General features: G+C 37.9%; 1 protein-coding gene across 2 annotated transcripts; it reads right to left on the bottom strand.

Annotated features, from left to right (window-relative positions):
- On the bottom strand, nucleotides 1-26,661 carry TRAPPC11 (trafficking protein particle complex subunit 11). 2 transcript variants are annotated; one of them, XM_082051113.1, is made up of 29 exons: nucleotides 26,219-26,659; nucleotides 25,075-25,244; nucleotides 24,002-24,072; nucleotides 23,055-23,169; nucleotides 20,889-20,988; nucleotides 20,078-20,151; nucleotides 19,751-19,847; nucleotides 18,792-18,925; nucleotides 18,276-18,423; nucleotides 17,336-17,429; nucleotides 16,042-16,121; nucleotides 15,858-15,936; nucleotides 15,703-15,757; nucleotides 14,100-14,245; nucleotides 12,887-12,948; nucleotides 12,656-12,788; nucleotides 11,828-11,958; nucleotides 11,175-11,330; nucleotides 10,403-10,590; nucleotides 9,591-9,739; nucleotides 7,981-8,102; nucleotides 7,204-7,323; nucleotides 6,783-6,848; nucleotides 6,530-6,686; nucleotides 4,743-4,851; nucleotides 3,926-4,017; nucleotides 2,898-3,031; nucleotides 2,359-2,526; nucleotides 1-942 (listed from the first exon to the last, which is right to left on the bottom strand). In XM_082051113.1, exons 1-29 carry the CDS (start codon nucleotides 26,420-26,422, stop codon nucleotides 898-900), a joined length of 3,399 nt encoding a protein of 1,132 aa, XP_081907239.1. In that variant the 5' UTR covers nucleotides 26,423-26,659; the 3' UTR covers nucleotides 1-897. The 2 variants fall into 2 exon arrangements, 1 of the variants encoding a protein (XP_081907239.1); XR_014183910.1 differs by lacking the exons at nucleotides 1-942; nucleotides 2,359-2,526; nucleotides 2,898-3,031 and having other exon boundaries at nucleotides 3,990-4,017; nucleotides 4,743-4,840; nucleotides 26,219-26,661.
- Nucleotides 26,662-26,760: the final 99 nt, after the last annotated feature.

Here is a 26,760-nt window from a genome sequence, read left to right as displayed (position 1 = left end):
TCTGTTACAAGCTGTTTATTAGAACTCCACTTTGACAATAAATAAGGTATTTCCCAAGCAATCAAAATGTAATTGTTTAGAAAGTTAAACAACTGAAGTTTTCACAATGCATTTTTTATATACATGATTTACTGTATTTTAAACACTAGTTCATCCAGAGCTGTACAACAGTAGGACATCCATTCACACAGGAGACTACCAAGACATACCTTTCATCTGGAAGCTGTGTGTGTAAAAATAATCCCAAATCATATTAACTTCAGGCTGGATAGTCCAGATGTTCCGAATGAATCTCTCTGTTCATTAGGCTAGCTGTTGCTGAATTCAGATTTGCATGTATGGCTTACCCAGAAGAAATAATGCCTTTTAGATCGATGGTTTTAAAAAAAAACAACAGTGAGATGCTCAATTCCAACAGCACAATGTAACCATCTGTAGTTTACTGTGCTCCTGCACACCCTGTTCTACCCTCAACGCAAGTGGCACCAAACAAACTTCTGTCAAGAATTATCGTTTTCAGTGTTGTAAATCTCAGTAAGTAGAAACTTCAACTTACTGTTAATTATGGAAACATCTTTTGGTTTTGGTCAAATGAATTAGCACTTCTTCACTTAAATACTCAAGATATTTAATATGCTTTAATAATACTTTTAAGAGTTTGACATTCAAAGTTAACTTCAAAAGAATGTTCCTGTTAAATTAAGCACCAAGTTTTCCCCCATATGTTTATTCCTAAAGAAAGACTAGGTTTTTTACAACATTAGTTTTGCTAAGAGTTGTAACTTGAAAATAAAATTTAATTCTCATGGTTTGATCAAAGCCACCTTTCCAAAGCGAGCTTTATATATTTTGTGCAACATCCCATTTTCTTGAAGTGCAGAGGTACAGGTCTTGAAATTATGCAGCTGCAATTGAGTTATCATCTGCTTGACGACCCTGAGGCTTTAAGAAAATAGAGAATTAAAAACAAAACAAAACACACCCACACAAACAAACCAACCACAAAGAACAAACACAGAAGGCTAATGCCATTGTGAAATTTGCTTTACAATACACTGTATTTTTCAATGCAGCTGTAGCACACAAGTGTGGCATTAAGCCTACAAACACAGAGAACACCATCCAACTGAAATTTCAGATTGGCCAAGTGAGTACTTGGTAGAGGCCTCAGCTCCTTGACTGCCCTGTTAAACACCAAGAGCATCCCCGTACACACTTGGACGGCTTAGCACAAGGTCTGGCTGATCAGGGTTCCCAGCATTACTGCCACATAAAAAGCGGATAACTATGACTGCATGAAACAGGAATGAGACCGACAGTTTCTTGGAGGAATTTTGTGTAGAATCACTAGAGATGGGAGAAAGCAAGGAGGAAGGTTTAATGAAAAGGCATCTTTATGATAAGTTTTTTTGAGGTCCTGACAACTCCAAAGCAAAAATAAAGAATTCTGAAGCCTGAGAGGCTCCACAGGAGCATTGGGAACTACATGCTTTTGAGGAAAAAAACTGTTTGTATTGACTTAGGAGGACATCTTGACAACCAATCTAGAAGAGCCACTGATTGACAGCATACATAAAAAGTAAGCTCTGCCTATCTCTTTTGGCTATAAGAAAACTGCAAGAATGCCAGGCCTGTTTCCTGGAAACTGGATTACAGATGTCTGAACAAGTCCATCTCAAGTCATATAAACAAACTCTTCAGGCTCCTTGCTTGCTAAGAGACTGACTAAAAAGTGAATGCAATATTGTGGAAACAGCTGCAGTGGAATGAGAAAGCATTGTTTTGGGCAAGTGGATTTAAATTATTCTCAAAAAGTCAAAAGAACCTGTGATGTACTTTTCAGGAAATGACTTAATTGTCTTCAGTCAGATCACTTAAAAAAATATAGACTGAGAGATTCACTGAGAGGATGTGTTTTTCAAATATATTCAGGGAGATGTGCGATGCTGCAGTGTTTCAGAACCCAGTCACATACAGGTTGCTCAAACACTTTTTTTCAGGAGTGCTACAACTTATGTTAATAAAGTATTTCATTACATTTAGCTCACTCCATTGTACTCAAAATACAGACAACTTTAAAACTTATTTTACAGAGTAAAACATGGAATTTCAGGGACAGGCTAAGCACATTTAGCTAGTTCATCTAATTGTAATGTACTTAAACACATTTTTTAAGAAGTTTGGTTAATGCCACTACTGCACAAACCAAGACTTTCAAAGCAAGTATCTCTGTTACAAGCTGGCCATTTTAATCTGCTTAGAAACACTCAGCTTTGAACAGAGCTGGAATGGTAGTCCCCAAAAAATGAGCAGCCCCACAGCGAGCCTTTAAACACAAGGCACTTCTCACAGCCTTACCTTCACAAAAATGTGTGTCGGTATGAATCGTCTGAGCAGCTGACTAGTGAAATTTGGGAATCGCAGCAAATTCACATGAAGAGATGGTAACTGCTGATATCCAGCCATCAGAGGATAGAAGTTATACAACATTTCCTGCTGTGTGCCAGGAAGGATTCTTAATCGGATCTTAGAAAAGAAAAGAAAAAGCCAAACATAAGTAAGTTCTGTGACCAAGAACAGTCTTCCATTTACTTTGTATTTATACACTCTTCACTTTCTGGAGTTGGAAAAAAATTTAACTATTTTCCTATTCTAGTTAAACTATTACATCTACACTGAAACACCATGTTGCCCATAAACAACATGACAAACGGCTCCTAGTCAGGTTTCCATTTAACTTTTCTTTAAATGGAGTCTGCATCCGTGCATTCTTCCAGACAGAGTTTATCATACTTTAAACATCTAAAAAACAATGAGTTTGTCCTCTCTGTACATCAGCGTACATCCAATCAATGCATTATAAGTTGGTAAGATGAGTAAATGTGACAATTTTGTACCTGTTTAAGGCCAGAGAACATAAAGGCATCACTGGGTTCCACGGACACCTCCACATCCTGGACTAAGTTAGTCTTATTTTGCAGGTGATATCTGACAGGTAGGGATTCTCGGACTCGACCAAATGATGGCAGATCTTTGGGAAAAAAAAGTAACACAGAAGACATTTTAAAGTTCCATATGTAAAAAATAAGTCTATCACAAACAGCAGTGTAAAGTTTGAAGAAAAAGATAGAATAACTGGGCATCTAAAGCATTTCTGACAAGATTTCTCAGGAAAAAAAAAGTTAGATATTACAGAGCAGAACACAACTTTATTACAACTTTTCAATAACACTACCTCAACATCTAGTAACAAAACCCTCAACTATTAACACATTGTCCAGGAATGCTAACTAGAAATCACTTTGGTTAATACTGGGTATTTTCAGCTTACCAAAACCTTATCAGATACTGCCAGGAAGCTCCTTCAAAATGTAACAGAAAAGGACGGTGGAAGAATCTCAGTACAAGTGAAACCAAACTGGGGAATGCATAGGAATTCTGTGTGTTCAGTGAGCTCTCCACTCCCCCTCTGGTATTGTGCAGGCGAAGCGCTACAAGAGAAACAGTTCACCTGCCCGCGAGCAGCTCTCTTTCTCCAGGCTATTTCTTCTCTGGGAGGCAGCCAGGGTGTGGGTGGATGGAACAATTCTTGCCATAGGCATCTAGACAAACCTACTGGGAAGGTGCCATCAGCAGAGGTAACTCTGGCCTCTCTGCTGCCACAAAACACAGGTCGATCCACCGACAGCTTAAGTGAATGCACTTTTGTAACGATAATAACCTTCTAGATCTTCCCTTGAATTTTATAGGGGAAAGGGGGCAAGGCTGGGGCCAGTCTAAGCAACAGTACAGATTTTTCCACTAGCCCCATAATATCCAGCACCATTTTTCAGTCTTTTGCTGAAATGCAAGGTCTGGATGCTGTAAAACTGCAGAGGTTCTTAGAATTCTAACAGGGACATGTATATTACCAAATTACTATTACCTGCATTAACATGGAGGGGAATGCTCTCTACAATCACATGCGGGAGAGTGATGACTGTACTAACGACAGGTACACTTTCCACAGGTGAACTTCTGCAGGAAAAAAAAAAGACAAATGCAAACTGTGTTGAAAGTTATACAACAAAGTACCAAATGAGTACACCAAAAGAACATCATTTATATGTGACTAAATTAAAATCATTGTAGTCGTGGACAGAAAAAACCCAAATCCTTATATTGTATTGTTAGAAGCGAGCAAAAAAGTGCCATGGCATGGAGATAAAAGTAAAAGGCAAGTAAGTGTGCTAAACAGCTCTAAAACTAAAAAAAGGAAACTAGAAGAAAGATATACCTAAACATTTGACTTGGAAAAAGGAGTGAATACATAAACCCACCCATCTAGGGTAGAAAAACAGTCAGCTTTCCCGTTTCAGAAATTTGTTTGTTTCCTCTACTGCAAAACTATTCCTTTGATTTGGCTTCTCAAGTAAAATATTTCATGACTGGAGAAATCAGGGAATGGAAGGTGACAAAACAGCTTTGAAAGTGATCTAATATCTTACCAAGAAGCCAAGAAGCCAGCTTCACAGAATGTTAAAACTGTAACCGCATAATATGTATCTCTTAAGTTAAATAAATATTTATTCAAAAGTCTAGCAAGCTAAGCAGTATAATTAGTAAGGTCCAAAGTCTAGACAGCACTTGCTACAGGAAGAGTCAATAAATAAATAAATAAATAAAAACCATACATACCACCCCACCATCATGCCTAAAACCAAGTTTGTTTCCTCTCCCCATCTAGGCGAAGAGATGCTCACCTCTTCCAGGAAATGACATAACATCCAGTTGCCACTCCACTAGCATTCGTAACTGGTGGGCATCGAAGGCAAAAGCACTCACTTGCACTCTCACCTGTCTGTAAAACAACTATCAGCAAGATTTTGTTTAAAATCAAAGCACAAGCCATTACTGCAGAAGCCACCAAGCCTAAAAGTCCAATATTACACAAACACAAATGTTCAGCTGTAAAGGCCTTGAAGTGCTTTGCAAACTGCACCTATAAGAAATAAATTCAATAAAGATTGTGAAGTATCTGAATATATAAAAGGGTGACATATACAAACATATGACAATTTACTTTCTGAACAGCATCATGAGGTCTTTCATGTCTACACAGAACAAGCCATTACAAATTTAGATTTCATAAGCAGAAAAAAAAAGCAAAATAACGCTGATTCAAATTCTACACTTCTCTTTCACAACAAATTCCAAAACATCAGCATGTCTCATGCTTTAAAATGAATATGTACATTTCTCTTCTCCCAACCAAATGGATGAGAGGTGGGGAAGAGATTGAACATAAGAAAAATCTACTGGCTTTGAATTTTCAACTTCAAAGTTCATTCAAGTAAAAAAACCAAAAACACACAAAACCAAAACAAGAAAAACCACAAAACCTCACAACCTTTTCACTTGGAGAGTGTTTTGGTTTGGTTGGTTGGTTTTGGGTTGGTTGTTTTTTTGTTTGTTTGTTTGTTTTTCAAACACTGTTAAAAAAATAGAAGTTTCAGTCATTCAAAACAATAATTAATCTTTATTAAGTCTTAGAAAGCGGGTGGGGGGGGAGGCAGGGATACCAACTAAAGTCTAGGCAGCTGAATAGCTGCTACCTGAGGGGGTTCGTACCTCCTGACAGCTCTTTAGGAGCATCAGCTGGAAGCCATGAAGCACAATGTGCCAGAGCTGAAGATAAAATCTTACAGTTTGAAGATTAAAGAACCTGGGAAACAATTGATTTTGCCAGGTAACCCTTGAATCTATGAAAGGCTCTAGGGTGAGATTTTGACCACCAAGATTACCCAGGTGGGCAGCTGCCCCATAATCAGGCAGCCATCCAGAGTGCCCCATTTGTATTCCAAGTTTTGATCAAATGTATGTTTTCACATTTCTGACTAAGCAAATGCAAAGATGATGTTTTGTTGGAAGATTTTCAATTAGCTCTATTGCTAAGCACCCAATTTAATTGACTCTAAAGCTAACACACAGATCTCAGTCTTTAAGAGTTCACTAAGCTAATTTCTTTTTTACATTTAAGTAACAAGCTTTTAAACTGTGTTAATATATTAAAAAGTTCCTTGCTTCTATTTTTTTTTTTTTAATAGCCTACCCTGTCTAGCTTCATATTTTTTTGTTTCATGGACATGGATCAGTTTAGCCTTTGGATGCTGCCCCTACTATGTGGTAAAACGTTTGCATTCCAGGAAATATATGCAGTCCATACACATTGGAAATACTGAGTATCTTTTCATATGGATACCTAAGAAGTTACATATCAGAAGTACCTTCATGTGCTTTCTCTTACATTTGTTATATTTAGATTTTTGGGCACCATTTACCAATCACGTCTATTTACTTGATGAGTGAAGCAGAACCACATTTTGAAGCATACTGCTGTCTAAGTTGAGTTCTGGCAACCAACTAGAGCATCAAGCAGATTTCTATTTAGAGACTGATAAGCAAATGCTGTTTAAAATATCCCCCTTCCTTACTTCCAACTTATGTAAATGTATCCTACTGACAGAGAGAATAATTTAAGAGAACTCACCATTCTCCACATAAGATTCCAGCTGATCTACTGGGGTCATGGAAGCTGACAGTTGTAGCTGACTGGTTACAATGGTGATGGGCCAAGGAGAGGCACTCAGGATGTCTGTCATCAGGAGAAATGGTATATCTGCAAATACTCTGTCCAAGTGCTCCAGCTGTCAAGACACACAAGATCTGGCTATTGCTAACTAAACAGGGTGCAACTATTGAAAGTCGTGCAATTCCAAAATATCAACTTTTCAAACACATACCTTTGTGGAGACAAATTTGACAGCAACGTCAAAGGGAAATACTGTTTCTATGGTTACAGTTTCATCCTGTATAGGTAATGAAAGGGTGGGAAGAAGAAGGGGAAGAAAAGTGATATTCAGTTTAAGACCTCATGTAAAGTTACTTTTACTCATGTAAAGTTACTTTTAATCACCAATTTAACCAAGTCATCCCCAAGGCAAAATGTCTCTTAAGATATTTAAGAATAAATATAGGAAACTTTTCTTCTGATTATACTTATGAAACTGCTCATTCTAAATTAGCCTACCATACTGCTGATTTTGAATTTTTTCTGTCTACTAGAAAGGCTTCTAAGAGGCTTGGAATCACAGCCTTTAGACTGAAAATATTTCTTGCATTTCATGATGTAGCTCCAGCAGTTGGCACATCTTTACATCCTACCCGGTGACACTTGCAGAGGATTTCTTTCCCCTCGACAACAGTGTTGATTAAGTAAGAAACATAAACCAGAAACATTCTTGCACCGACTGTTCCACAACGAATATATATTGGTTTTTCCAGCTGCAAAATAAAGGAGACAGTATGAGACAAGCTGTATCTACATTACATTAATTAGGCATATGGATGTCCAAAACTTGTTAATCAGCTTACTTAGTCCAAGAGGGTGATAGTAGAATATGTATTATTGTGACCATAAAGAATCTCCTATAGTGCATGATCTTAATCACACAGTGAATGACTTTAATCAGAGTAGCCCAGCTCCAGTTGCTTCAATACTGATGCTTGTCTGTTACTTAACAGTACAAGAAAAGAACCATTACTGTGTAATATACGATATGCCCAACCTCTAATTTACTAGTCACAATTTCATTTTGGTGCAACATCTGCATATTTCATCCTCTACCATGTTGAATCACACTTGCTGGCTATTATTAGCTACTGTCCATTAGGCAGTGCATTTAATTAACAGTTGAGATTAGCCTCCTTATTTTACTTTTTATCTCCTAGCTGTATCAACAATCCCAGAATACACTTTATTCCCAACTTTAGTCCAAAAGGGGATCTAGCTAAAGAAATGCTAAACTACAAGTAAACAATAGGTAAAATATGCCATAAGTATTTCATTTATCGGTTCAGATATCTGAAAGTAAATATAGGTCCTTCTATGAGAGTCTTTTATTAGTTGATCACTGTTTTCTTAAGGTTTTAAGCCTTCACCTTTTCCCCTGGTTGCAGGTCTCCTACAGGGATATCAGGAAGCAGTGCAGGAAAGGAGTCATCACAAGCATCTGCTCCATGAAGAGTCACCTGAGTTTTCTGAGTCAGGTTGGCATCTTGCCCTAGGATTAAAAACAGTCTTAATATCCACACAGGCTTACATCACTGAAGCATGAATACAATAACTAAAAATAATAAGACATTAATCTCAAAAAAGCAATGCATGAAGAATTAACATTGTTCATTTGGTTGACAGAAGCTTTCAAAAGTACCAACAGAGGGTAGATTTGACAACACATTAAGTTTTCTATCTTCGATGGAATAAAAACCTTGCAGGATGTGATCCATTCATTTAGACTAGAGAAAAAAAAAAAATCTCAAAAATCAGAAGTCATATCTAGATATTCCCTACCATATACAAAACACAACATGATTATGTGATCCAAGTTTTTCTTGGTACTCTATATGAAATAAAAAGGAAGTTTCACTGCTCTGCGATTCCTCTGTTTTCAAGAGCGCAGCTTAATGATTTTACATCTTTTAAATTTTTTTCTTCCAAATCTGTGTTTAAAATACATAAAAAGAAAAGTATAGATGTTAAATGACACCATTCTTCAGTTAGAGGTTGACTAGAAGAATGCAATCATGTGGGATAATTTTCAAGCAAAACAAGCTACATCTCACCAGAGAGTTGCCACTGTGTAAAATATATTACCTTCCCTATAAATGAAATGTCAAATTTCAATTGTTCTTTTAATGTAATCAGCAAGCCCACATTGATCTTGCATATTGTGTTAAGAATCAAGATCAAGGAGCAAGGGGCCAATAAGACCAATGATTAAACACTGCTTTTGGACCCAAGCTCAAACATCTAATTAAATAAGTTTCAAGAACACTCCACTAACTTTAATGAACCATACAAGTGTATAGGGAATGTGGTTATATTTCAGAGTACATAGCACATACTGCATCCTATATGTTGGTGGCTTAAAAATATCTTTACATTTTAGGATAATTGCTACAAATAAATGTACCAACTGTAACATTTGCCTTCACATATTAAAAACTGTCAGCAATAACTATATACCACTAACAACGACTTAAACATACAATGTTGGCATTTTTTCCTTTTCATTCAAAGGAATACCTTCTCAGTTCTCCACTGCTCCCCAAATTTCAAGTGGCTTAAAAACTAAACCACATTGTCCATGGAGGAAGAAAAAAGCAGGGGTGAGTGGGAGAGAAAACCCACAGACTATAATAAGAAAACATTTATCTAGCACTGGATAACCTTTTCACCTCAGCAAGAAAAAGATCTGTGTCTTGGGAAAAGAAAAATTTAGTTATGAGCAAATTAAATAAAAGGTTAGGAAGGAATACAAAAGCCTCCATTTTTTCTTTCAAAATTATATAGGCTTATCTTTTGAAAATACCCACATAAACACTACTGAAAAGCAGGGGTTAAAATAACCATAAAATAACCATAACTGAACGAGCCTGTTAAATCTTGCCACAAGTACCTCATCATTCCTAACCTTCATTTTTACTATATTTCTCTGCATTGCATCAATTAGCGGACTGCTGGATTAAAATAAAATAACCCCAAATACCTGGCTTTAAGCCTGCTGTAAGCTTAACATCTTTGGCCACTGTCTCCTCATGTGACTGGACTGTCACGACCAAACAATACATTTCATTAGTCAGGGCAGGAGGTTCATGACGGAGCTGAACAGAAATGTTTGGCACTCTAGAAATAATCCTTTAAGAGAAAAGACTCTGTTATTGTATGTTTCTTATGTAACAAGTTTTTAAGACCAGTTTAAAGGAGATTAAAACAGCCTATTGTTTAAGAGGGTTCTGACAACTAGGAGATGTGAGATTCCTGAAAAGCAGCATGATGGAAAAACTCTGTAAAACCAGTTTGGAACCCCAGTAATAAGCATTAATGGTTCAGATGTTCTGACAGGAAAGAAAAAAGCACCCCCACCAACAGCCATCAGATTTAATTCTTTTGAATATATTTAAATTAGTGTTACCCTATTCATTAATAATTATTTTCCAATATAGCTTCTTTGGGATTCTTTGTGTGCTGGCTTTTGTAAGAGAACAATAACACCTCCTAGTTTGCACAAAAATACAGGAAAAGTCTATCTAGCGAAGTTAGGTGAAGGGGAGAACTAAAGCATAGTTGGTATGCTCAGAGATCCATGCAAGCTTTTTCTGTACTTCTAGCTATCCAGAGTCTCAAAAGTCCCAAAGAATTAAGATAGTACATGTCTTATTCCCAGTTAAGCAAAGACATATTAAAATTTCATATTAAAGAAGTGCCAACAAGTCTTTCTTCTTCTTTTAGGCAGAGTGATCAGGACTTCGCAGGAGACTCAGAATGTTATATCCTAGATATTTTCAAGTTTTTACTCACATAGTGCTTGCCTGAATAGTCAAACTGTCCCAGTGCACTTCATTATCTGGAAGCTTAGGTCTTCGCCTGAAGGAACGTGCTGCCTGCAATGCTTCTTGAGACGATGCAGCATCTCCACCTCCTCCACGCCAGTTCAGGATCACACAGCGGCCAGATTCGCTTCCCAGGATCAAATCCACAGATGTGATCTGACAGACACAAATTTGATAACACATACTGATAACTTTGTCTTCAGACGACCTCCCGTAACAATAGAGTTCTCCAACATCCATATCTTTATGGTGCCTTTATATGACCAAAAAGCTTCCGGCAGCTTTGCAGGCAGAAGATACTCCACCACTCCAGGATTTCATTTAAGGAAAGAGTGGTGGGAAAAGTGTCTGTGCTCATGTGTGTGCAGTGTAGTATCCTGTAGTTTCGTGCCCTCCCATAGTGCTATACCATCCCTTGCCCATTAGAAAAAAACAACCAACCAACAAAAAAACCCACAATGACTGCCCCTCCCAGCTCCAAAAGCTACACAAACAAAAAACCCCCCCACAAAACCACCACAACAACCACACAACACTTGAAGCAATACTTAAGTTTCTGTGATAATTTTTTGCTTTGGTATTGACAATAAAATTTTACTCTCATTTTTGGTACTTAGTTTCAAAAATGCAAATATTTGGAACTGCAGTGACATTAGTAACTGGTGTCAGATTAGAGGCAGCTTTGTAGTTTATGTTCTTTGTAAGCATCAATAAGAAAGGTGTAAAACAAATTAACAAACCTCAATCTTCTTTCCTACATCTTCTGTTTTTGCAACAAATTTGAAAGTGAACTTCCTTGTTTTGCCAGGGACTAAGCACATTGTTCCTTGTGATGACTGTTCTAGAATATCACCTTTTTGATAGGCTTCTTCTACGACACAGTACTGGTTGTAATCCTACAGTGGAGGAACAGTGAAAAAAAAGTTGATAAATCCAGACTTAAGACACCTTTAGAGAGTAATAGCAGTATAGCAAATGTTAAGACTCTGTGTTACTGGATTAAACTATATGGGTTCTTGCTACTTTTCAAACTACAGAGGTTACTTAACAAGTAATTACAACACAATTCTTTGACACAAGATATCCATTTTATTCATTAATGTAATAACATTAAGAGACATTAAAATGATAATTCTGAAACTTTACAGAGCTCCATAGAAAAACACATATGTAATAGACAAAGTAATCAAATGGTATTTGGGAGTTTTAACCCAGTATCAATATACTCACAAAAAGTGATAGATAACGCAAAAAGAAAAACATATTTCTAACTTAGAGTATTAATGTAATTTTTTGAAAATAGTGTTTTAAAACATAAATTAAAATAGATATTATTCCATTATTATAATAAGCTTCTATTACTACATCAGAGACAGATAGTTACCATGTTTACCTGATTATTGAAACTGATGCAGAGCTTAGAAAACCTGATAGGATGAGGACAATCTGCTCTCAAGTATACATCAAACTGCACAGGAACATCAACATGAAAACTAGGAGCAAGAAATTTTGCTTTGCACTGCACTGGAATTGAAAAAAATAAAAATCCAAAGAAGAAGTAGGTGTTAAACATACCAAACTACAACATTAAATTCCAGAAGCACACTCTTGAAATCATTGTGGTAAGGATTGTTGTGTGTATACTTTTAAAACTTCAGTTTGTATGTAAGTGGGACAAATACAGCTGCTAATGCTGTCACAGAAAGCCACTTCTCAGGACGTGGCCAAAACCTCTGCAGTGGAGCGGCGAGGCAGATGCCCAGCAGAAAAAGTAATCCTGTACATGTGGATACACTTCTTCTGCAGGTAACACTCACTCATGCCCCCTTTCTATGAGGAGTATTGCTTTGCTCACGTTACACCCTTTTTTCCACAGAACCCTACTTCAAAGCACACCAGAATGGCAGAAGTCTTTCAAAAAGCAAGGGTTTACTACTTCTACTGGGTTTAAAGGCATAGGCAGCCTCAGCTGGAAATTCAGACATTTCCCACCCCCCAACACAATGGTCAAAGGATTCTTCTTTAGTAATAGATGTTGGGGACAAGAGATCACTGGCTTCTCTCATGACTTATTATCTTTCTTAGATAGTAAGAGTGCAATGATGAAACAAAAGTTTCAGTGTTGTTGGCTTTGATATACACTTTTATTTTTTCCCTAATTAGTTATTTTCAAGATATAACTATATTGAAATTTATAATCTGGTGTAAATTTTTTACTTACCAAATGGTATAAAGTCTTGCACTTCTATTGTAAAAACATTACTGCCTGCCAAGGAAACACGGTCAGCCCACAATTTTTGTGATGCTTTCACAGCAGCAGCATCACAATCAGGTTCAGGATCAGGGCTTTCATTCTGTATCCAGATAGAAGATTACAACAATAAAAGAAGATTACCAAACACTGACCACTCTTCAGATTATTTAAAAGGGCACTACAAGTTTTGCCACTTACCATTAAAACTTTTATCAGATTTTTTTCTATTCGTGATTTCTGATCTTCTTTTAGAGTAGATGCTATCAAACAGAACAAACCCAAAGATTAGAAGACAGAAGTAAGTCTTAAAAACAACAAAACCAAACACCAAAAACCCCACACTTTAAAATAAATCTTTCCTTTAGATTTCACCTTTCAAAAACACATTCTGGGGAAAAAAATTCTAATATCTATCTACCAGTAATGAAGGATTCATTCAGTTTTCAGAATTTACCCCATTTTAAGTGTTTCCTCCTACTTCCACTTGAGCCAAGTAAAATATTTTTGGTTAGACAACCATTTCATAATTTATTGGAGGAAAACCCCAAGAGAACAATGTCTGTATCTTATTATTTATGTTTAAAAACAAAAGAAACAGTGGAAAACAAAACTCTGGGACATGCAAAGATGCAAGCTCAGATAATAGTACAAACAACATATAGACAAGGTGATAGGAAGAAAAAAGGACTAATAAAAATAAGGATTCTTCTCTCAATGACGAAGAAAGGTGGGTTTGTCTCATTGTCTATTCTTCAATACAAAGCAGAGTAGCCTGGCTGGCTAACAGAAGATGCAAACCCGTTTTTACCACACCTACCCTACCAGTGGTATTAGTTAGCAATTTAGGGCACAAAAGCATTATTTCTGCAATGTCAAGTAACAGACATTACATGAAGCAGAGTGCTTGCATTCTTACTGTGCAGCCACCACATTCTTGCCCTAAAACATACCACATGCATATTTAATCAGTAGAGTTCTAGTAAAAAAAAAAAAAAAATATATATATATGAAATCAGAGAAGCATTTTGGGAGTTTGAGTCCACAAGAATGGTGCTGGCTTTGTTACTTACTAGGAAAAGTGGTTTTCCCCTTTAGCTATATTGCAGTTGTTCCCCCATCCCACAGCTCAGTTTCTGAGATATTATTTGAACAGTCTCAAACAAAGCTCTGTGCCTCAGATAGCCTGACACAACCTTTTTGAATGCCATGAATTTTGTAATAGAAGAGCAAGAAAATTCAACTTCCACCATATGAAAGAAGGTAATAACAATTCAGCACAGGCATACAGTTATTTTCTAGTCAAATAATTTGAAGTACTGTAAGCACTGTGTCTGACAATGATTTGTCAGGCTTCCAAACACATGTACTTTAATTTTTCTGTACAGGTTGAGTATATTTCTTAAAAGAATACCTCTACCCAGTAGCTCTAAGGAGTATGTCATATAATCTTTTAGCTGGGCCATCAGATATGAACATTTGAGAGCTGTTGTCAATATGGAAGTGAGAAGAGTCCACCATCCTTCACTGCGATATTCACACATAACATAATCCAAGAGCCTGCAACACAGTAAATTGAGAAAAACAAGTTATACACACCAATATTTTTAGAAGCTTGCATTTATTTGGTACCATTAATAGAAAACATCTTCACTAAAACAAATGCTAGATTCAAATCAAGTCTACTGTTTACATATGGCAATGATATATTGGAAACAGCATGAAATCACTGCAAAGAAACATTTATTTCATGAATTTTCTATTTCAGGTTAGAACAATGTTCACAAGGCAACAGGAAATCTCACCTGCCTTCACATAAAGAACTAGTAAAACATCAACTGGACAGAAGAGTCTTAGTCCAGCACTGCATTACAAATAAGCTTTACTACTGAGTATGTGGTAAGTTTTGAGAAAAACCAAAACCCCATGCTAAAGTCCCCTTCTAAACCGAAGAATTTTAATGTTCTTTAAGCTGCAACATTTATTTTCCCTCCTACCTCCTATCCCCTGGCTCCCTTCAAGAGCTTCAAAGACCTACAAACACTAAATATATTAATCTCTATCAAGCAAAACTGCACATCTTAATATGGTTTTAATACTAAACAATGTTTGCTATTATTAGCAAAGCGATTTTTTTAAACTGTGTTTAACTATTCAAGATAGGAGTTTCTGCCTACTTCAGAAAAATCTGCTGAAACCTAAGTAAGAAATGTTTGTTTGTACAAAAATTAGGCTTAATACAAATTGATCTGCTTATCCTAAACTATCTTCTCCTCCACATAGGTTCCAGTGAGCTGGTAACAACAGTAAACACATCTGTCCTACCTCAAACATACTCACTTTACAACATGTGATCTTTGAAACCTAATTAATGAAAATGTTGTGGGACTCCTACTGAACATGAGCTTGATTCTGTTTCCCCTTAAAAATACAAAGTTAAAAAACTAAGCATAAGACACATCCTTCAGAAAATATGGTAGCTGTACCTCAGCACTAAGCTTTCCTACCTCTGTAGTCATTAATAGTAGAAAACTGCACCAATAAAATAATTCCTTTTGCTAATTCCCTGGCATATAAACAAAATGAAATTCAGTTACATTTCTGTATTTTTTAAATCTTGTAACTATGAAGTCTGCAATTAAATGTAACTATATTCTCATTGCAGTAGCAGTCAAGTTTCAGAAACAGCTTCTGGGGGAGAGAGAAAGACGGCACACAATCACCGAGCTGAAAATAAATAAGTAATCGAAATTTTACATAAATAAACTTGTCCAATAAGGCAAATCACCACAACATCTTACAGCAGGAAGTTTTTCTACTCTAATAACTGACTCATCACAGCCATTTTGCTTTCTTTGATAAAAGTGGAGTTCATAGACTCCAAGGCTCACGCTTCAATCAAATCCAGGTACTATGCGCATTTTAGATGAGCTTTCAACATTATTCCATAGCAGTAAGACATGGGGTCTTAGTGAGAAGAATAGTATGTGAAAGAAGCAATCATGGATGATACTCACTTCAAAGCTTTGGCATAATCTTTAGCATAGTAATATTCTTCTCCCATTTGAACCACTTAAAAAAAAAAAAAAAAAAAAAAAAAAAAGTATCAGATCAATACCAAAAGTCTCCGCAAAATTTATTTTTAAAAATGCATCTGATTGTCTATACTCACTCAAATGACTTTTCATTCTTGGACATTTGTATTTCTTGAACTGTGCGACAGCATTACTCAACAAAGTGATTATTAGCTCCTAACAGATAAAACCATTACTGTTATCATTATATATGCAAACATTAGGATAATGTTAGAAAACAGATTTTTTTCTTTTTTTTTGTGTGTGTAGAGTAAAACTTACAGAGTGAAGGACATTTCTCTCTTTCAACTGTAGGCATAAAATCCCCACCTTCTCTTTTTCAGGATCAGAAAGATCAAAGCCTGCATAAGACAGTGAAAAATCCATGAAATTAGAATTTTGTCCAGACCCAAAGGTCTATTTATGTGGTAAGATATGTGTAACACAAGCTTCAACTCAAGCACACTCAAACTCTCAAACATTCTTTCGCCTAGGAGACAGATATATTGCTTTAAGAACCCATCCACCCTCTGTGTTCTAGAAGGGAAATTCTAGAACAAATATCTTGCCTCTCATTTAAAATAAGTTATCTGAAGCTGTCCAAAAATAGCAAACTACAGTAAGACGACCTAGTCTTCAGGCTGCATCTGTTAACATTTAAAGCACATAAGTTAAGAAATTTGCATCCCTTTTCTTATCTGATCTGATGTAAGGATTCAAGCTTATGTTTCTCTAGAAGTAGAGAACACCAACATTTGAGGAACTGTACAGGGTTTTAAAAGAATAGAAACTCTTGATGGAACCAAAAAGTCTGAATATATTAGCAGGTAAAGTTTCTCTTCATCTTAAACTGTTCAACCTTAGCAGTAGATTCTAACTAATTCTAAAACAGTAACACTTGAAAATAAAACAGGTTACACAGCATCGTATTCACAGCAAATGAAATAAAGTCTTTAAAAGACGGCAGTCATAAAGCAGCAAAGCCCAAAGGATGTACAGAGAAGAAAGAACAGGAGACCAAATGGAGAATGAGAAAGGGAAGTAAAGCTACAGTCAATGAAGATCTCAGAACCACATGTATACTCATACATAGCTCAAAGCTGCACATTCGAAGTCTGAATTTCTGAGAAAACACCCTCCTTAATAGGAAAAACCACAAATTTCTTTCTTAGATTAAAATCTAGTCATTGCATCCTCTCAATCTATTTGAAAATCCAAAAATATTTTTCAGAAATGTTTCAGGATTCCTGCAGCACACAGGTTACAGGCAGCTTCAGCAGCAATTGAAACAAAGCAGCAGCAGAGCTTCAGTATGGCCCATGCATCTTTGCTGAATACCTGATCCTGCATAAACCTGAGGTTCCTTTTTCTATCTGTTATAGAGATCAAACACACTTCCTGCACTTCCCGTTGACACTTGATTTAAGTTGTACCACCAACTAACAAGAGAGCGAGGTCCCTGACTTGCATCTGGCTCTATGGAAAAGGGATTACCTGCTGATAACCAGTCAGCTGGTAGGATCAACAATTAAAGAAGTTTGTCTGAATGTCACAGACACAAGACACAGAAACGTACTTAATATTCCCTGCCGCCATGGTCTTTGTCCATAGAAGTCAAGCACTCCAGTTTGCGTTTCCAGTGGGTCAGGATTGGGATATATCACAGAGGACTGTAAATTCAACAAATGCAGTCATAAAAAAAGGGTTTGTGTTTAATTTTAAAGCATTAAAGGTGATCTGATGCTCTGATAAACATGCACATAAAAGAAGAAATTTGCTTTAAAACATATGACCTTTCCAGCCACCTGTATAAAAATAGTACTTTAGTACTACCAGCCATTTAAATGCTTCTCATTAATTCAGTCTGACATCCTACCTCATTCACCTTCCTTTGTCTCAACTACTGTTAAAGAATAACTGGATAATCCTTTAAAAAACTGGTTCCTAACAAGATAATCCAAGAACAACAAATAAATAGCACCAATAGGAACACAGACATTTTAAAATAATAAGGACATGTCAGCTGGAGAGCAGCTATATACTGTTATCATGTACGTCTAATCAACTGCAGAGATCCATTTTCCATGGAACCCTTTCTGCCAGGCAAGTGTCAAAAAACCCCAAATCAGCAACAACCCACCCCTCAGCATTGCAATACCAATGCTGTTGTTTCTCTGCTTCCTGTAAGTCACTAGATACAGTGTATGTATAGGGAAATACACTTGGAAAATAAAACAACAAGTTTTCAAGCATCCAAAGATGTAGAAAGTATATTATTTTTACAAGTATTTTTAAAACACATCAGAATTATTTGTAATTAAAAAAACACCAATGCATTTGTTCTGGAGCAACCTTTCCAATACATAACAAATCCTTGTAATGTTGTAAGCATCGCAAAAGCACATATCTTTCCCTTGGATTTCATTTACACATATTCCACTATCATCTGAGATTAAAACATTAGCCAGTTTACTATTAGCCAGGTTACTTGCGAGAGGCATCCCTTCCCAACTTACATCATGGTTACAAAGCATACTTGCTAGTTGTTTCCGTTCCTGCGCATAGTAGGCTGCCTGCTGGTAATAGAAACCTGGATTCTGAGTCTGAATTGCTGTCAATCCAAGCTTAATAGCTTCATCAAACAAGTCACCAAAAGCCTGAAACCTATTACAAAAAAAAAAAAAACAAAAACAAAAAAAAACCAAAAGCCATCAAGATCACATACAGAATGATAATTTGAACTGAAAGGTACATTTCAATCAAAAATTCTGGTTAGTCTTAAGACACATACTTCTCTGGACATTTGCATCTAAGTTCTGTGGCTGTATTTATGTCATACCCTGCTCATGCCCAGAGAAAAGTGGTCAATAATCTATGCAAAATGGCATGGCAGCATATAGCTTTTATGATCTAGTGTCTCTCTTTCTTAGACAAAGAGCTCAGAATTTGTGTCTTGCCTAGACAAGTAAAACAGTGAACTGCATAAGGTAGTATAAGAATTGGAACAGAAACATTACTAGGCAAAAACATACTGTTTAGACATCCAGGCAGCATGCTCAAAAGCCAGTTCTGCGCTTCCTATTTTTTTCTTGCACAAGTCAATATGTTTCCTGAACTGAGCAATTGCATCCAGTGGAGTATTATGCTGAAAACAGAGGCGACAGATCTAGAAAAAATGAAAATAAGAGGAAAAATAACTTTGGTAGGCTGCTAAGGATTAGGTTAAAAAAAAAAAAAAAGCCACCTGCAAAAAACCCAAACAAACAATTTTTACATATTTCTGAAGAGCTCAAATAGCACAGAAAAGAGGGAGAAAAACAGATGTAAACCATAATGTACTACACCTGAAACCACATGGTCCTCTATTCTATCTAATGTTATTTTTCTTCCCTTTCTCCCTCAAATCATCAATGGAAGATTTCGTAGCTCACAGCCAAACTCAAGATGGAACTGCAGAGCCATTAGGGAGATCATTATATTTGAAGCCTGCAGTCTGCAAATGGAATTTGATGGAGTCCAACTCCACGACTGTTGTGAACGGTGTGATGGTTTTGTTTTACCTAAAAGCCCTCAAAAGACCACAAAAGTATGCCTGATTCTTAAAGAGTTACTTTCTTCTTCCTAACAGCAGGAACTGAACTATATTGGCTTAAGTTTTGCAAGAAGACAAAGTATTCAAGGAACACGCAAACCTTGTATTCATTCTTGCTGCACAGAGCGAGAGTTAGAGTAAGTCTAGTATTTCAGCTGACTGCATTTCAAATGAATGCGAGTCCTTCAAGATACTCCCAAACTTCAGCTAAGGATCCTTCTTTTGTGTGGATCTCAGAAGTCTTTGCAAGTCTGAGTGCAACTGGTATTCTGCTGATAGCCATTTCTCATCCATAAAACTTTACGCATCAACATTTAAAGATGCATCAACATTTTTGTGGAGGTTTTTTTGTTTTCTTTTTAAGTAAAGGTTGCCTAAGATTAGAAGTACACTTGTTACCTTGTAGTTTATAAATCCTGCCATGGTCTTGATTTCCAGCATGTTTGTTTCATGAGCCCTCAATTCATGCACAAGATTATAGGCAGTTCTGTAATTTCTAAGCAGAAATATTTAAATTAGAGTTAAATCATCTAAGATAATAGAATTTAAGGACAGGATTGCTGACAGCAGAAAACAGCGTTCCAATCAGAGTGTTCTTCACAGTGAAGAACTCACTCCTTACATACATGTTTAAATAAGTTTGCATTCAAGAAAATATTTATCATAGTCTATGTCTTAGCAGTAATTTGGGATAGAAAAGATGGGAGAAGATTACATGAGTCTTACTTGAGAGCATTCTGTGTATCCTGTTTCAGCTCACTGAAGAATGCTATTTTGAACTGGTGTCTAACAAATAAAAGCTGCAAGACACAACCAGTGTACATCATTCACAAACACCTGAACATACCTGTTACGTACAAAACAGACACAGGTGATAATTTCAGAGGTTTACATAATATACCAGGAGACCTGAAAAACTGATTATGCAACTGTTTCCTAATAGTTCTCTCTGCCACCATGACACAGCTGTGATCTTTCAACAGATTTAATCTATTCTAAGCCTTTCACTCTGGAACAGAGGAGAGGCTTTGTAACACCCCAAAAATCTCTACACTAGTGTTGATTGTTGGTCTGGGGTTCAACACTTGGATCCCAGTTTCCAAGGGAAGGAAGCTAGCAACTGTAACAGAACGTTGTGTGTCTGAGCAGATATTTAACAACTTAAAAAGCAAAAGCTAAAAGCCAAATCAAGGGCAAGTTTAAGTTCTGAGCTTCTAAGGGAAGCACTTCCCACAACTTGTTAAAAAACTATATTCAAACAGGTTAACCCATATAGAAAATTTCAGAGAACTTCATTTGTGGGCTATGGCTCTTCCTACGTGCTCTTTCTCTAGGGAAGATGTAAGGAAGACAAATATAAAAACAAAACCAAAATCAGAATTGCAGAAATTAAAACTAGTTTTACTTTTTATACTGAGAGAAGGCATTTCAAACCTTAAGGGGAGGGAATAAAAAATGTTTAAACAAACAACCCTTATTTTCATGTTTTAGCATGCACTATAACTTGCACAGTATTTCAGAAACAGGGTAATATTACCTGATGAGTGGTTTTGTTCAAGAACTCCTTATGAGATTTAACTCTTCGTATTTCTGTGTAATAGTAAGTTTGTGCATGCTCATAGAAAGCATTTTCCAACCTGCAACAAAGTTGCTCATAAGTTTCACTAAGTTTTTCCCACATACAAAGAATCTAAGAACTTCAGAAAAAGTAACTTTTAATCATGCTTATTTTAAGGCTGGCAAAAGAAACTTGAGGTTTTACTAAACTCTTCAAGTTACCACACAGGGTAAGAGTTTGCAGACAAAAGATCTTCACACAAAGCCTTAAACAGGGAGAGCACAAAGAACAAGTACATTCAAGAGCCTGGTGAATTGATTACTCACACAGCAATCTCTAGTATTTAACATGAAAAAGTCTGAGGATAAGCTGTTAGGCTTTTGCAAAGCAACAGAAAGTGAGGAGATGCCTCATTCAAAACAAGCAAATTTTGCAGAGGCTCCTGGGATAAGTCTGAGCAGGTCAGGATCTTATTTGCTGGACTGTGGGGGAAGGACTGGGAAGGAAAAAATAGCAGTAAATAAAATTATGAGAGCCCAGACAGGGTTTCATCATTCTGTCCAAACATCAACAGCTACCTGGGTTGCAGAGGTAACAGTCGAACTTGTATTTGCAAGATAAATAGCCCAAGGCAAGTCATAGAGGGAGAAGAGAAAGACAGTGGCCCAGAACACTGAATACAGTATGAGTCTGAGGAGGACCTGAGAAGCATATGCTGTATGATCAAATCATGAGGAGTAACATCAACTAGAACAAGACCAGAATCCAGGAGAGGAATACATTCTATAGCACTGAAACACACAGGGAATAAAGGATGAATTCTGTTACTCTGCCAAGAAAGGATCACTTGCAGATTTTGACTACGGCAGATGACAATCTGTGTTCTGCTCACCACACAGAGAATGGTGATGAAAACAAGACAGACCAATAGACAGCAATTGTTAACTATGAGCTCAGTCACAAAAGGTAGACAAGATAAATTAAGTCTACCTATCATACTTAATTTAGCAGTGTATTGTGGATGTATGAGAAAAGACAAGCCAGTCCAAAAGGTTAAAAAAAAAATTCTCTTTTACTGCTACAAAATCTTAATTAAAAATATCAAACCAAAAATATTAATACCAGGAATTTTGACATGTTTATATGCTCAAACATTTTTTAATGTGCATGAAGAGCTAATAATCCCTAAAGATATAGCCTCACTTTCATAAACTTGGAGACAGTTGCAAATCTCATATCAAAATGCAACAGTTTGCAAAAGCTTACACTAGTTAACATGCAGCGAACATTCCCTCTTTGCCACTGAGTAAAACATGAAAACCTAGAAGTAACAGTTACTTTATTTTGTTCAATTTTAGTAATTGTTTAAGAGCAGCACAGATACAATAACAGCACTGATTTATGTTGAGAACTTTATTGTTTATATATAAATACGAGGGTGAGAGAAGGAAGAATTAGACTTTCAGACCACGACTCCTCCTCTCCCTGAACATATCTGGAAAAATTAAAACTAATTTTAATAAACCATGATTTGCCTTAGTTTGAGCCCTCCTTTTTAGGTCTACACAAGACTGTCTTCCTTTCCCTGTTCTGTTTTGAAAGGCCTTCATAATTTATTTGAAGCTATGTTCCCTGTAAATATTAAAACGGGAAGCATAAGAAATGTAAAAAAAATGAGAAAGACACAATATTTGCAACCATATAAATGCCACTTAGAATAAACAGAGAGATATCTATACAGACAAGAAGTAACGGGGGTGCAAAAATAAAGACCTGCTAACACAGAGTTACACTTAATGAAAGCTATGTAGGAAAAATTATTTCAAACCAGCAAGGCCCAAACCAGTGTAGAGGCAGAAAAGCCCACTTTGCCTCTACCTGACTTGAGGAAGGGAATGTCTTGGGATATCTAATAATGTTTCTTCAAAAGCACCATCTCCAATAGTCACTACTCAGCCTCACACAAAAATGGGACCTGTGTGGAATTCATCAGGTTGCAGAACAATCTGAAGGATTCCAGCAAACAGACAATACATCCACTGCTGGTCTACAAGCAGCGTGTCACACAGCAGTCATCCCCACCTACCAACTCTCTTGACATCTCCATTAGCACACAGAGCAAAACAATGTTTCACAGTCACTTACCTTATAATATAACCAACAAGATGATCAGTGTGTGGAAGTACAAAGAGAGACTTTCCAGAAAGGTCACAGGCATTACATAAAGCTGCTGCCCTCTCCGATGCAATAACATCTTCCCCTAGTAAAGTCAAGGAAAGCACAAGTAAGCAGTATGAGGTGCTGCAATGTCAAACTAGTTCTAAAAGCTTGACAAGTAGAAGGTATGGAAACATCTAATACAGATAAAACTACGATCACATCCATTCTTCTTTCAGAGCACTATGCAGTTCACCCAGTAGAAAACATTGCAGAAACTTTCTAGGAATGGCTTAGCTAGCAACAACCTATAAGTATGACTTAAGTTGTTCCTCTGTCACACGGAATTAAATATCCTTTGTCTTGAAAAATGCAATAGCATCCAGACAAGTATGTATAGCAGGTAGAGGGGGGAAAAGAAAAAAAAAAAAAGTTTGCCAGACACTAGAAAGTATGCAGCTACAGCTGAAGCAGCAGCTCTACAGAAACATACATTAAAACATATCACATTTCACAGATCCAATTGACTCCAGAATTGTATCGATTAAAACAGAGTTCAATGGCTTCTGTAGGTACTAAATACCCTTTTCTTTAAGTTTTCATTGCTTTTAAAGCTTTTTTAATCTCAAGTAAGGTGTAAAATGTCACTCGCCTGTAAGGAGGTGTGTCACACCGGCAAATAATTTTTGATACTGTGTATCAAAACACAGACCTGGACATAAGAAATAGTCAAGGATGAAAGTAACAAATGTTAAGGTCAACTGCCCTGAGCACTCTTCCTCTCTGTATACCTTCCTGCAGCCACAATGCATTTAATGTATGTAGATGACATTATACTAAGAACTGCAGATAATGTGACAAATAATAGCCAGCTCAGTCCATCAGGCCTTCTGAAAAGTGAGATCACTGCAAACATGCACAGAGTTTTCTAGTACCTGGAGGTAACGGTGTTTTTTTCTGAATCAAGACCACAGCGACTTTCGTATTTCTTCCCTGCAAACTTTGCCTAAAATAAAACCAACACAGCATAGTGTCAAGGTTTCACTTCTAACTTCTGAATAATCAGAAAAAAATGAGATTTCTGTCTAGATGCAAGCATTGAAATAATGCTATATAAGAAATAAAACCAAACAGAACAACATGCTGTATCATTGTCCTGGTTTTGGATGGGATAGAGTTAATTTTTTGGCTAGTAGCTGTATGGTGCTGTGTCTTGGATTTAGGATGAGAATAATGTTGATAACACACTGATGTTTTAGTTGTTACTAAGCAGTCAAGGACTTTTCAGCTCCTCACACTGGCCTGCCAACGAGCACATGGGGAGTGCACAGAAGGTTGGGACAAGATACAACCTGGACAGCTGATCCCAGCTGGCCAAAGGGATATTTCATGCCATATGACATCATGCTCAATATATAAAGCTGAGGGAAGGAGGCAGGGGAAGACATTCAGAGTTACAGCATTTTGTCTTCCCAAGTAGCTGTTAAACACAATTGAGTCCTGCTTTCCTGGGGATGGCTTGACACCTGCCTGCCCATGGGAAGTGGTGAATTAATTCTTTGGTTTTCTTATGTGAGGAGCTTTTGCTTTACTTATTAAACTGTCTTTATCTCAACTCATAAGTTTTCTCACTTTTACTCTTCCGAGTCTTTCCTCCATCCCAGCCTGGGGAGAGTGAGTGAGCAGCTACGTGGTGCTTAGTTGATGGCTGCAATTAAACCACGACAGCCATTCAGAGAATGGTGAGCTGTTCAGATGGAACAGAATAATTGTGCTCAGCTTAGTAAGCAAAATTTCAGGGGCTATTTTTACTTAAATGTCTTTTACAAGGAAACCTCTTAAAAAGAAGTTTATTTGCTGTCAGTTGTACATTAAAAAGCAAAGTTCAAGTTCCTCTTGTGTTCAGGAAAAGAATAATAGTTATATATCTTAGAATTCAAAAAGGATTCTGCAACTCACACCTTCCATTAGCTTGTAGCACATTATGAACCAAGTGAAAAAACCCTACCTGACAATTTCAACTCGAGTAGCACATTCCGACTGTTTTTCTTTCCACTGTGGCTCATCCCAGTCTAGTTCATAGAACACCACCACAAGTGCTGGAACCAAATTCAGGTGTTTGTTCATCCAACCAGTCTTCAGTATTCCTTTTGGAATATACCATTCATAGGATGTTCTCTGAAAATATTGAGGTTATTAAAGCAAGATACCAAATCCATTTACTGGCCTCTTAGTATAGCAGAAAGGGAATCTCCTCTACATTCTTGCCACTTGCAGATGTTTGTCATCTTTACCATTATTCCCCTCAAGCCTTTGATTCCTATCAAGACATACACCCAATTGCCTAGCATCGGAGCCTGATGCCTGAGATAGCAGTAACAAAGAACAGCAGATACCAGGTACTCGGGAGAAAAAGGTCAAGTTCAGAAGCATGTTTTGCACACTTTCATGAAAAATCAGGTTTATTTAAAAGGGGGCTCTCAAACAGAGCCAGGAGAAAACAGCATTCTTGTTCCTTGCCAGCATCACAGAACCATGTCATTGCCCATTGACATTACTTCTTAACTGTGATTAGAAAGCAGCAATTAGAGCAAAAGTATTATTTCTACTGCATTTCACTTGCCTAAAAGCTTTACGTTTTTTTTTTTCAAAATACACCAATTTCAAATATATAGTTTCTGCAGAGTTAAACTTTGGGTTTCATCAAAGCTCAGATTTTACAAGCACACCTTAATGCTGAATAAACGAACAGCAAGTACTTAAAAAAATATATATTTGCTTTCTCTGCTTCTCACTAATGAACTAAGGCGCCGTCGTTTCCTGTGCATCTATACCACTCCGCCACAACGCCAGTGGCTCTCCCTTAGCCCTGACAGCTTTTCGTACACTTCAAGTTCTCGGGCTTCCCCTCCAACAGCGCGGGGGAGGCAGCAGAGCTCCAGCCGAGAGCTGAGCAGCGCGACTGCTGCTCAGCTGCCTGCGACCCGGGTAAATCAGCGCAGCCTCTCGCTACAGCCCTTCCCCTGCACCCTCTCCCGCATCCCGCCCCTCGGGCCTGCCGCCGGCTCCTGACACACGGGCAGAGGCCGGAATCCCGCGAGGGGCCGGGCCCGCCAAGGCGGGGCGCAGCCGGGGCACAGGCCGCTGGGTACCTTGGTCCTGCACTTGGGGTACTCGTGGTCGCCGGGCAGCACTTTGAAGGAGATGGGGACACGGTCGGCCCTGCGGTTGGCGCAGAAGGCGTCCCACACGGCCCTGTGCACGGCGTTGTACACCACGTCCAGGCCGGTGAGGGTGACAAACGCCATAGGCCGGCAGCACAGCTCCACTGGGAAGTCCCACTGCGTCGGGGTCATCCTGCGCCCGGGCTGGCAGCCTGCGAGGCGGCGGGAGGGCGACTCTCAGCGCGGCGCCTCGGCGGCCCAGGCCAGCCGCTCCTCCCCGGCGCAGCCCGGCTGCAGGAGGTCTCCGCTGCGTTGCCGGGCTCTGACCCGGTGTCGGGCACGTCTCCCCAGTCGCCGCTCGCAGCCACGGGCAGCACAACCGGGAGCAGCCTCGGGTCACGGGAGGCGCCGGCGGGCGGAGCGAAGGATGAGCCACCGCCTCAGGAAACGAGTGCCGGGCATCGGAAGGGCAGCAGAAGCGACCAATCGACGCCTCCGCTTCTCCGCCGGGCCAGTCAGAGAGGGCCCGC

This window comes from Streptopelia decaocto (genome assembly GCF_964273445.1).
Source record: "Streptopelia decaocto genome assembly, chromosome: 4".
Classification (NCBI taxonomy): domain Eukaryota; kingdom Metazoa; phylum Chordata; class Aves; order Columbiformes; family Columbidae; genus Streptopelia; species Streptopelia decaocto.
This window is presented reverse-complemented; position numbering and strand designations above follow the sequence as displayed.

Excerpts from the sequence above, each read along its gene's own strand:
- TRAPPC11 (XM_082051113.1), bottom strand. The coding sequence starts at position 26,422 with ATGACCCCGACGCAGTGGGACTTCCCAGTGGAGCTGTGCTGCCGGCCT. Across the intron at positions 12,789-12,886 it reads ATCTGATAAAAGTTTTAATG|AATGAAAGCCCTGATCCTGA; the intron begins GTAAGTGGCAAA and ends ATCTGGATACAG. Across the intron at positions 4,852-6,529 it reads GGAATCTTATGTGGAGAATG|TTGTTTTACAGACAGGTGAG; the intron begins GTGAGTTCTCTT and ends TCTTGCTGATAG.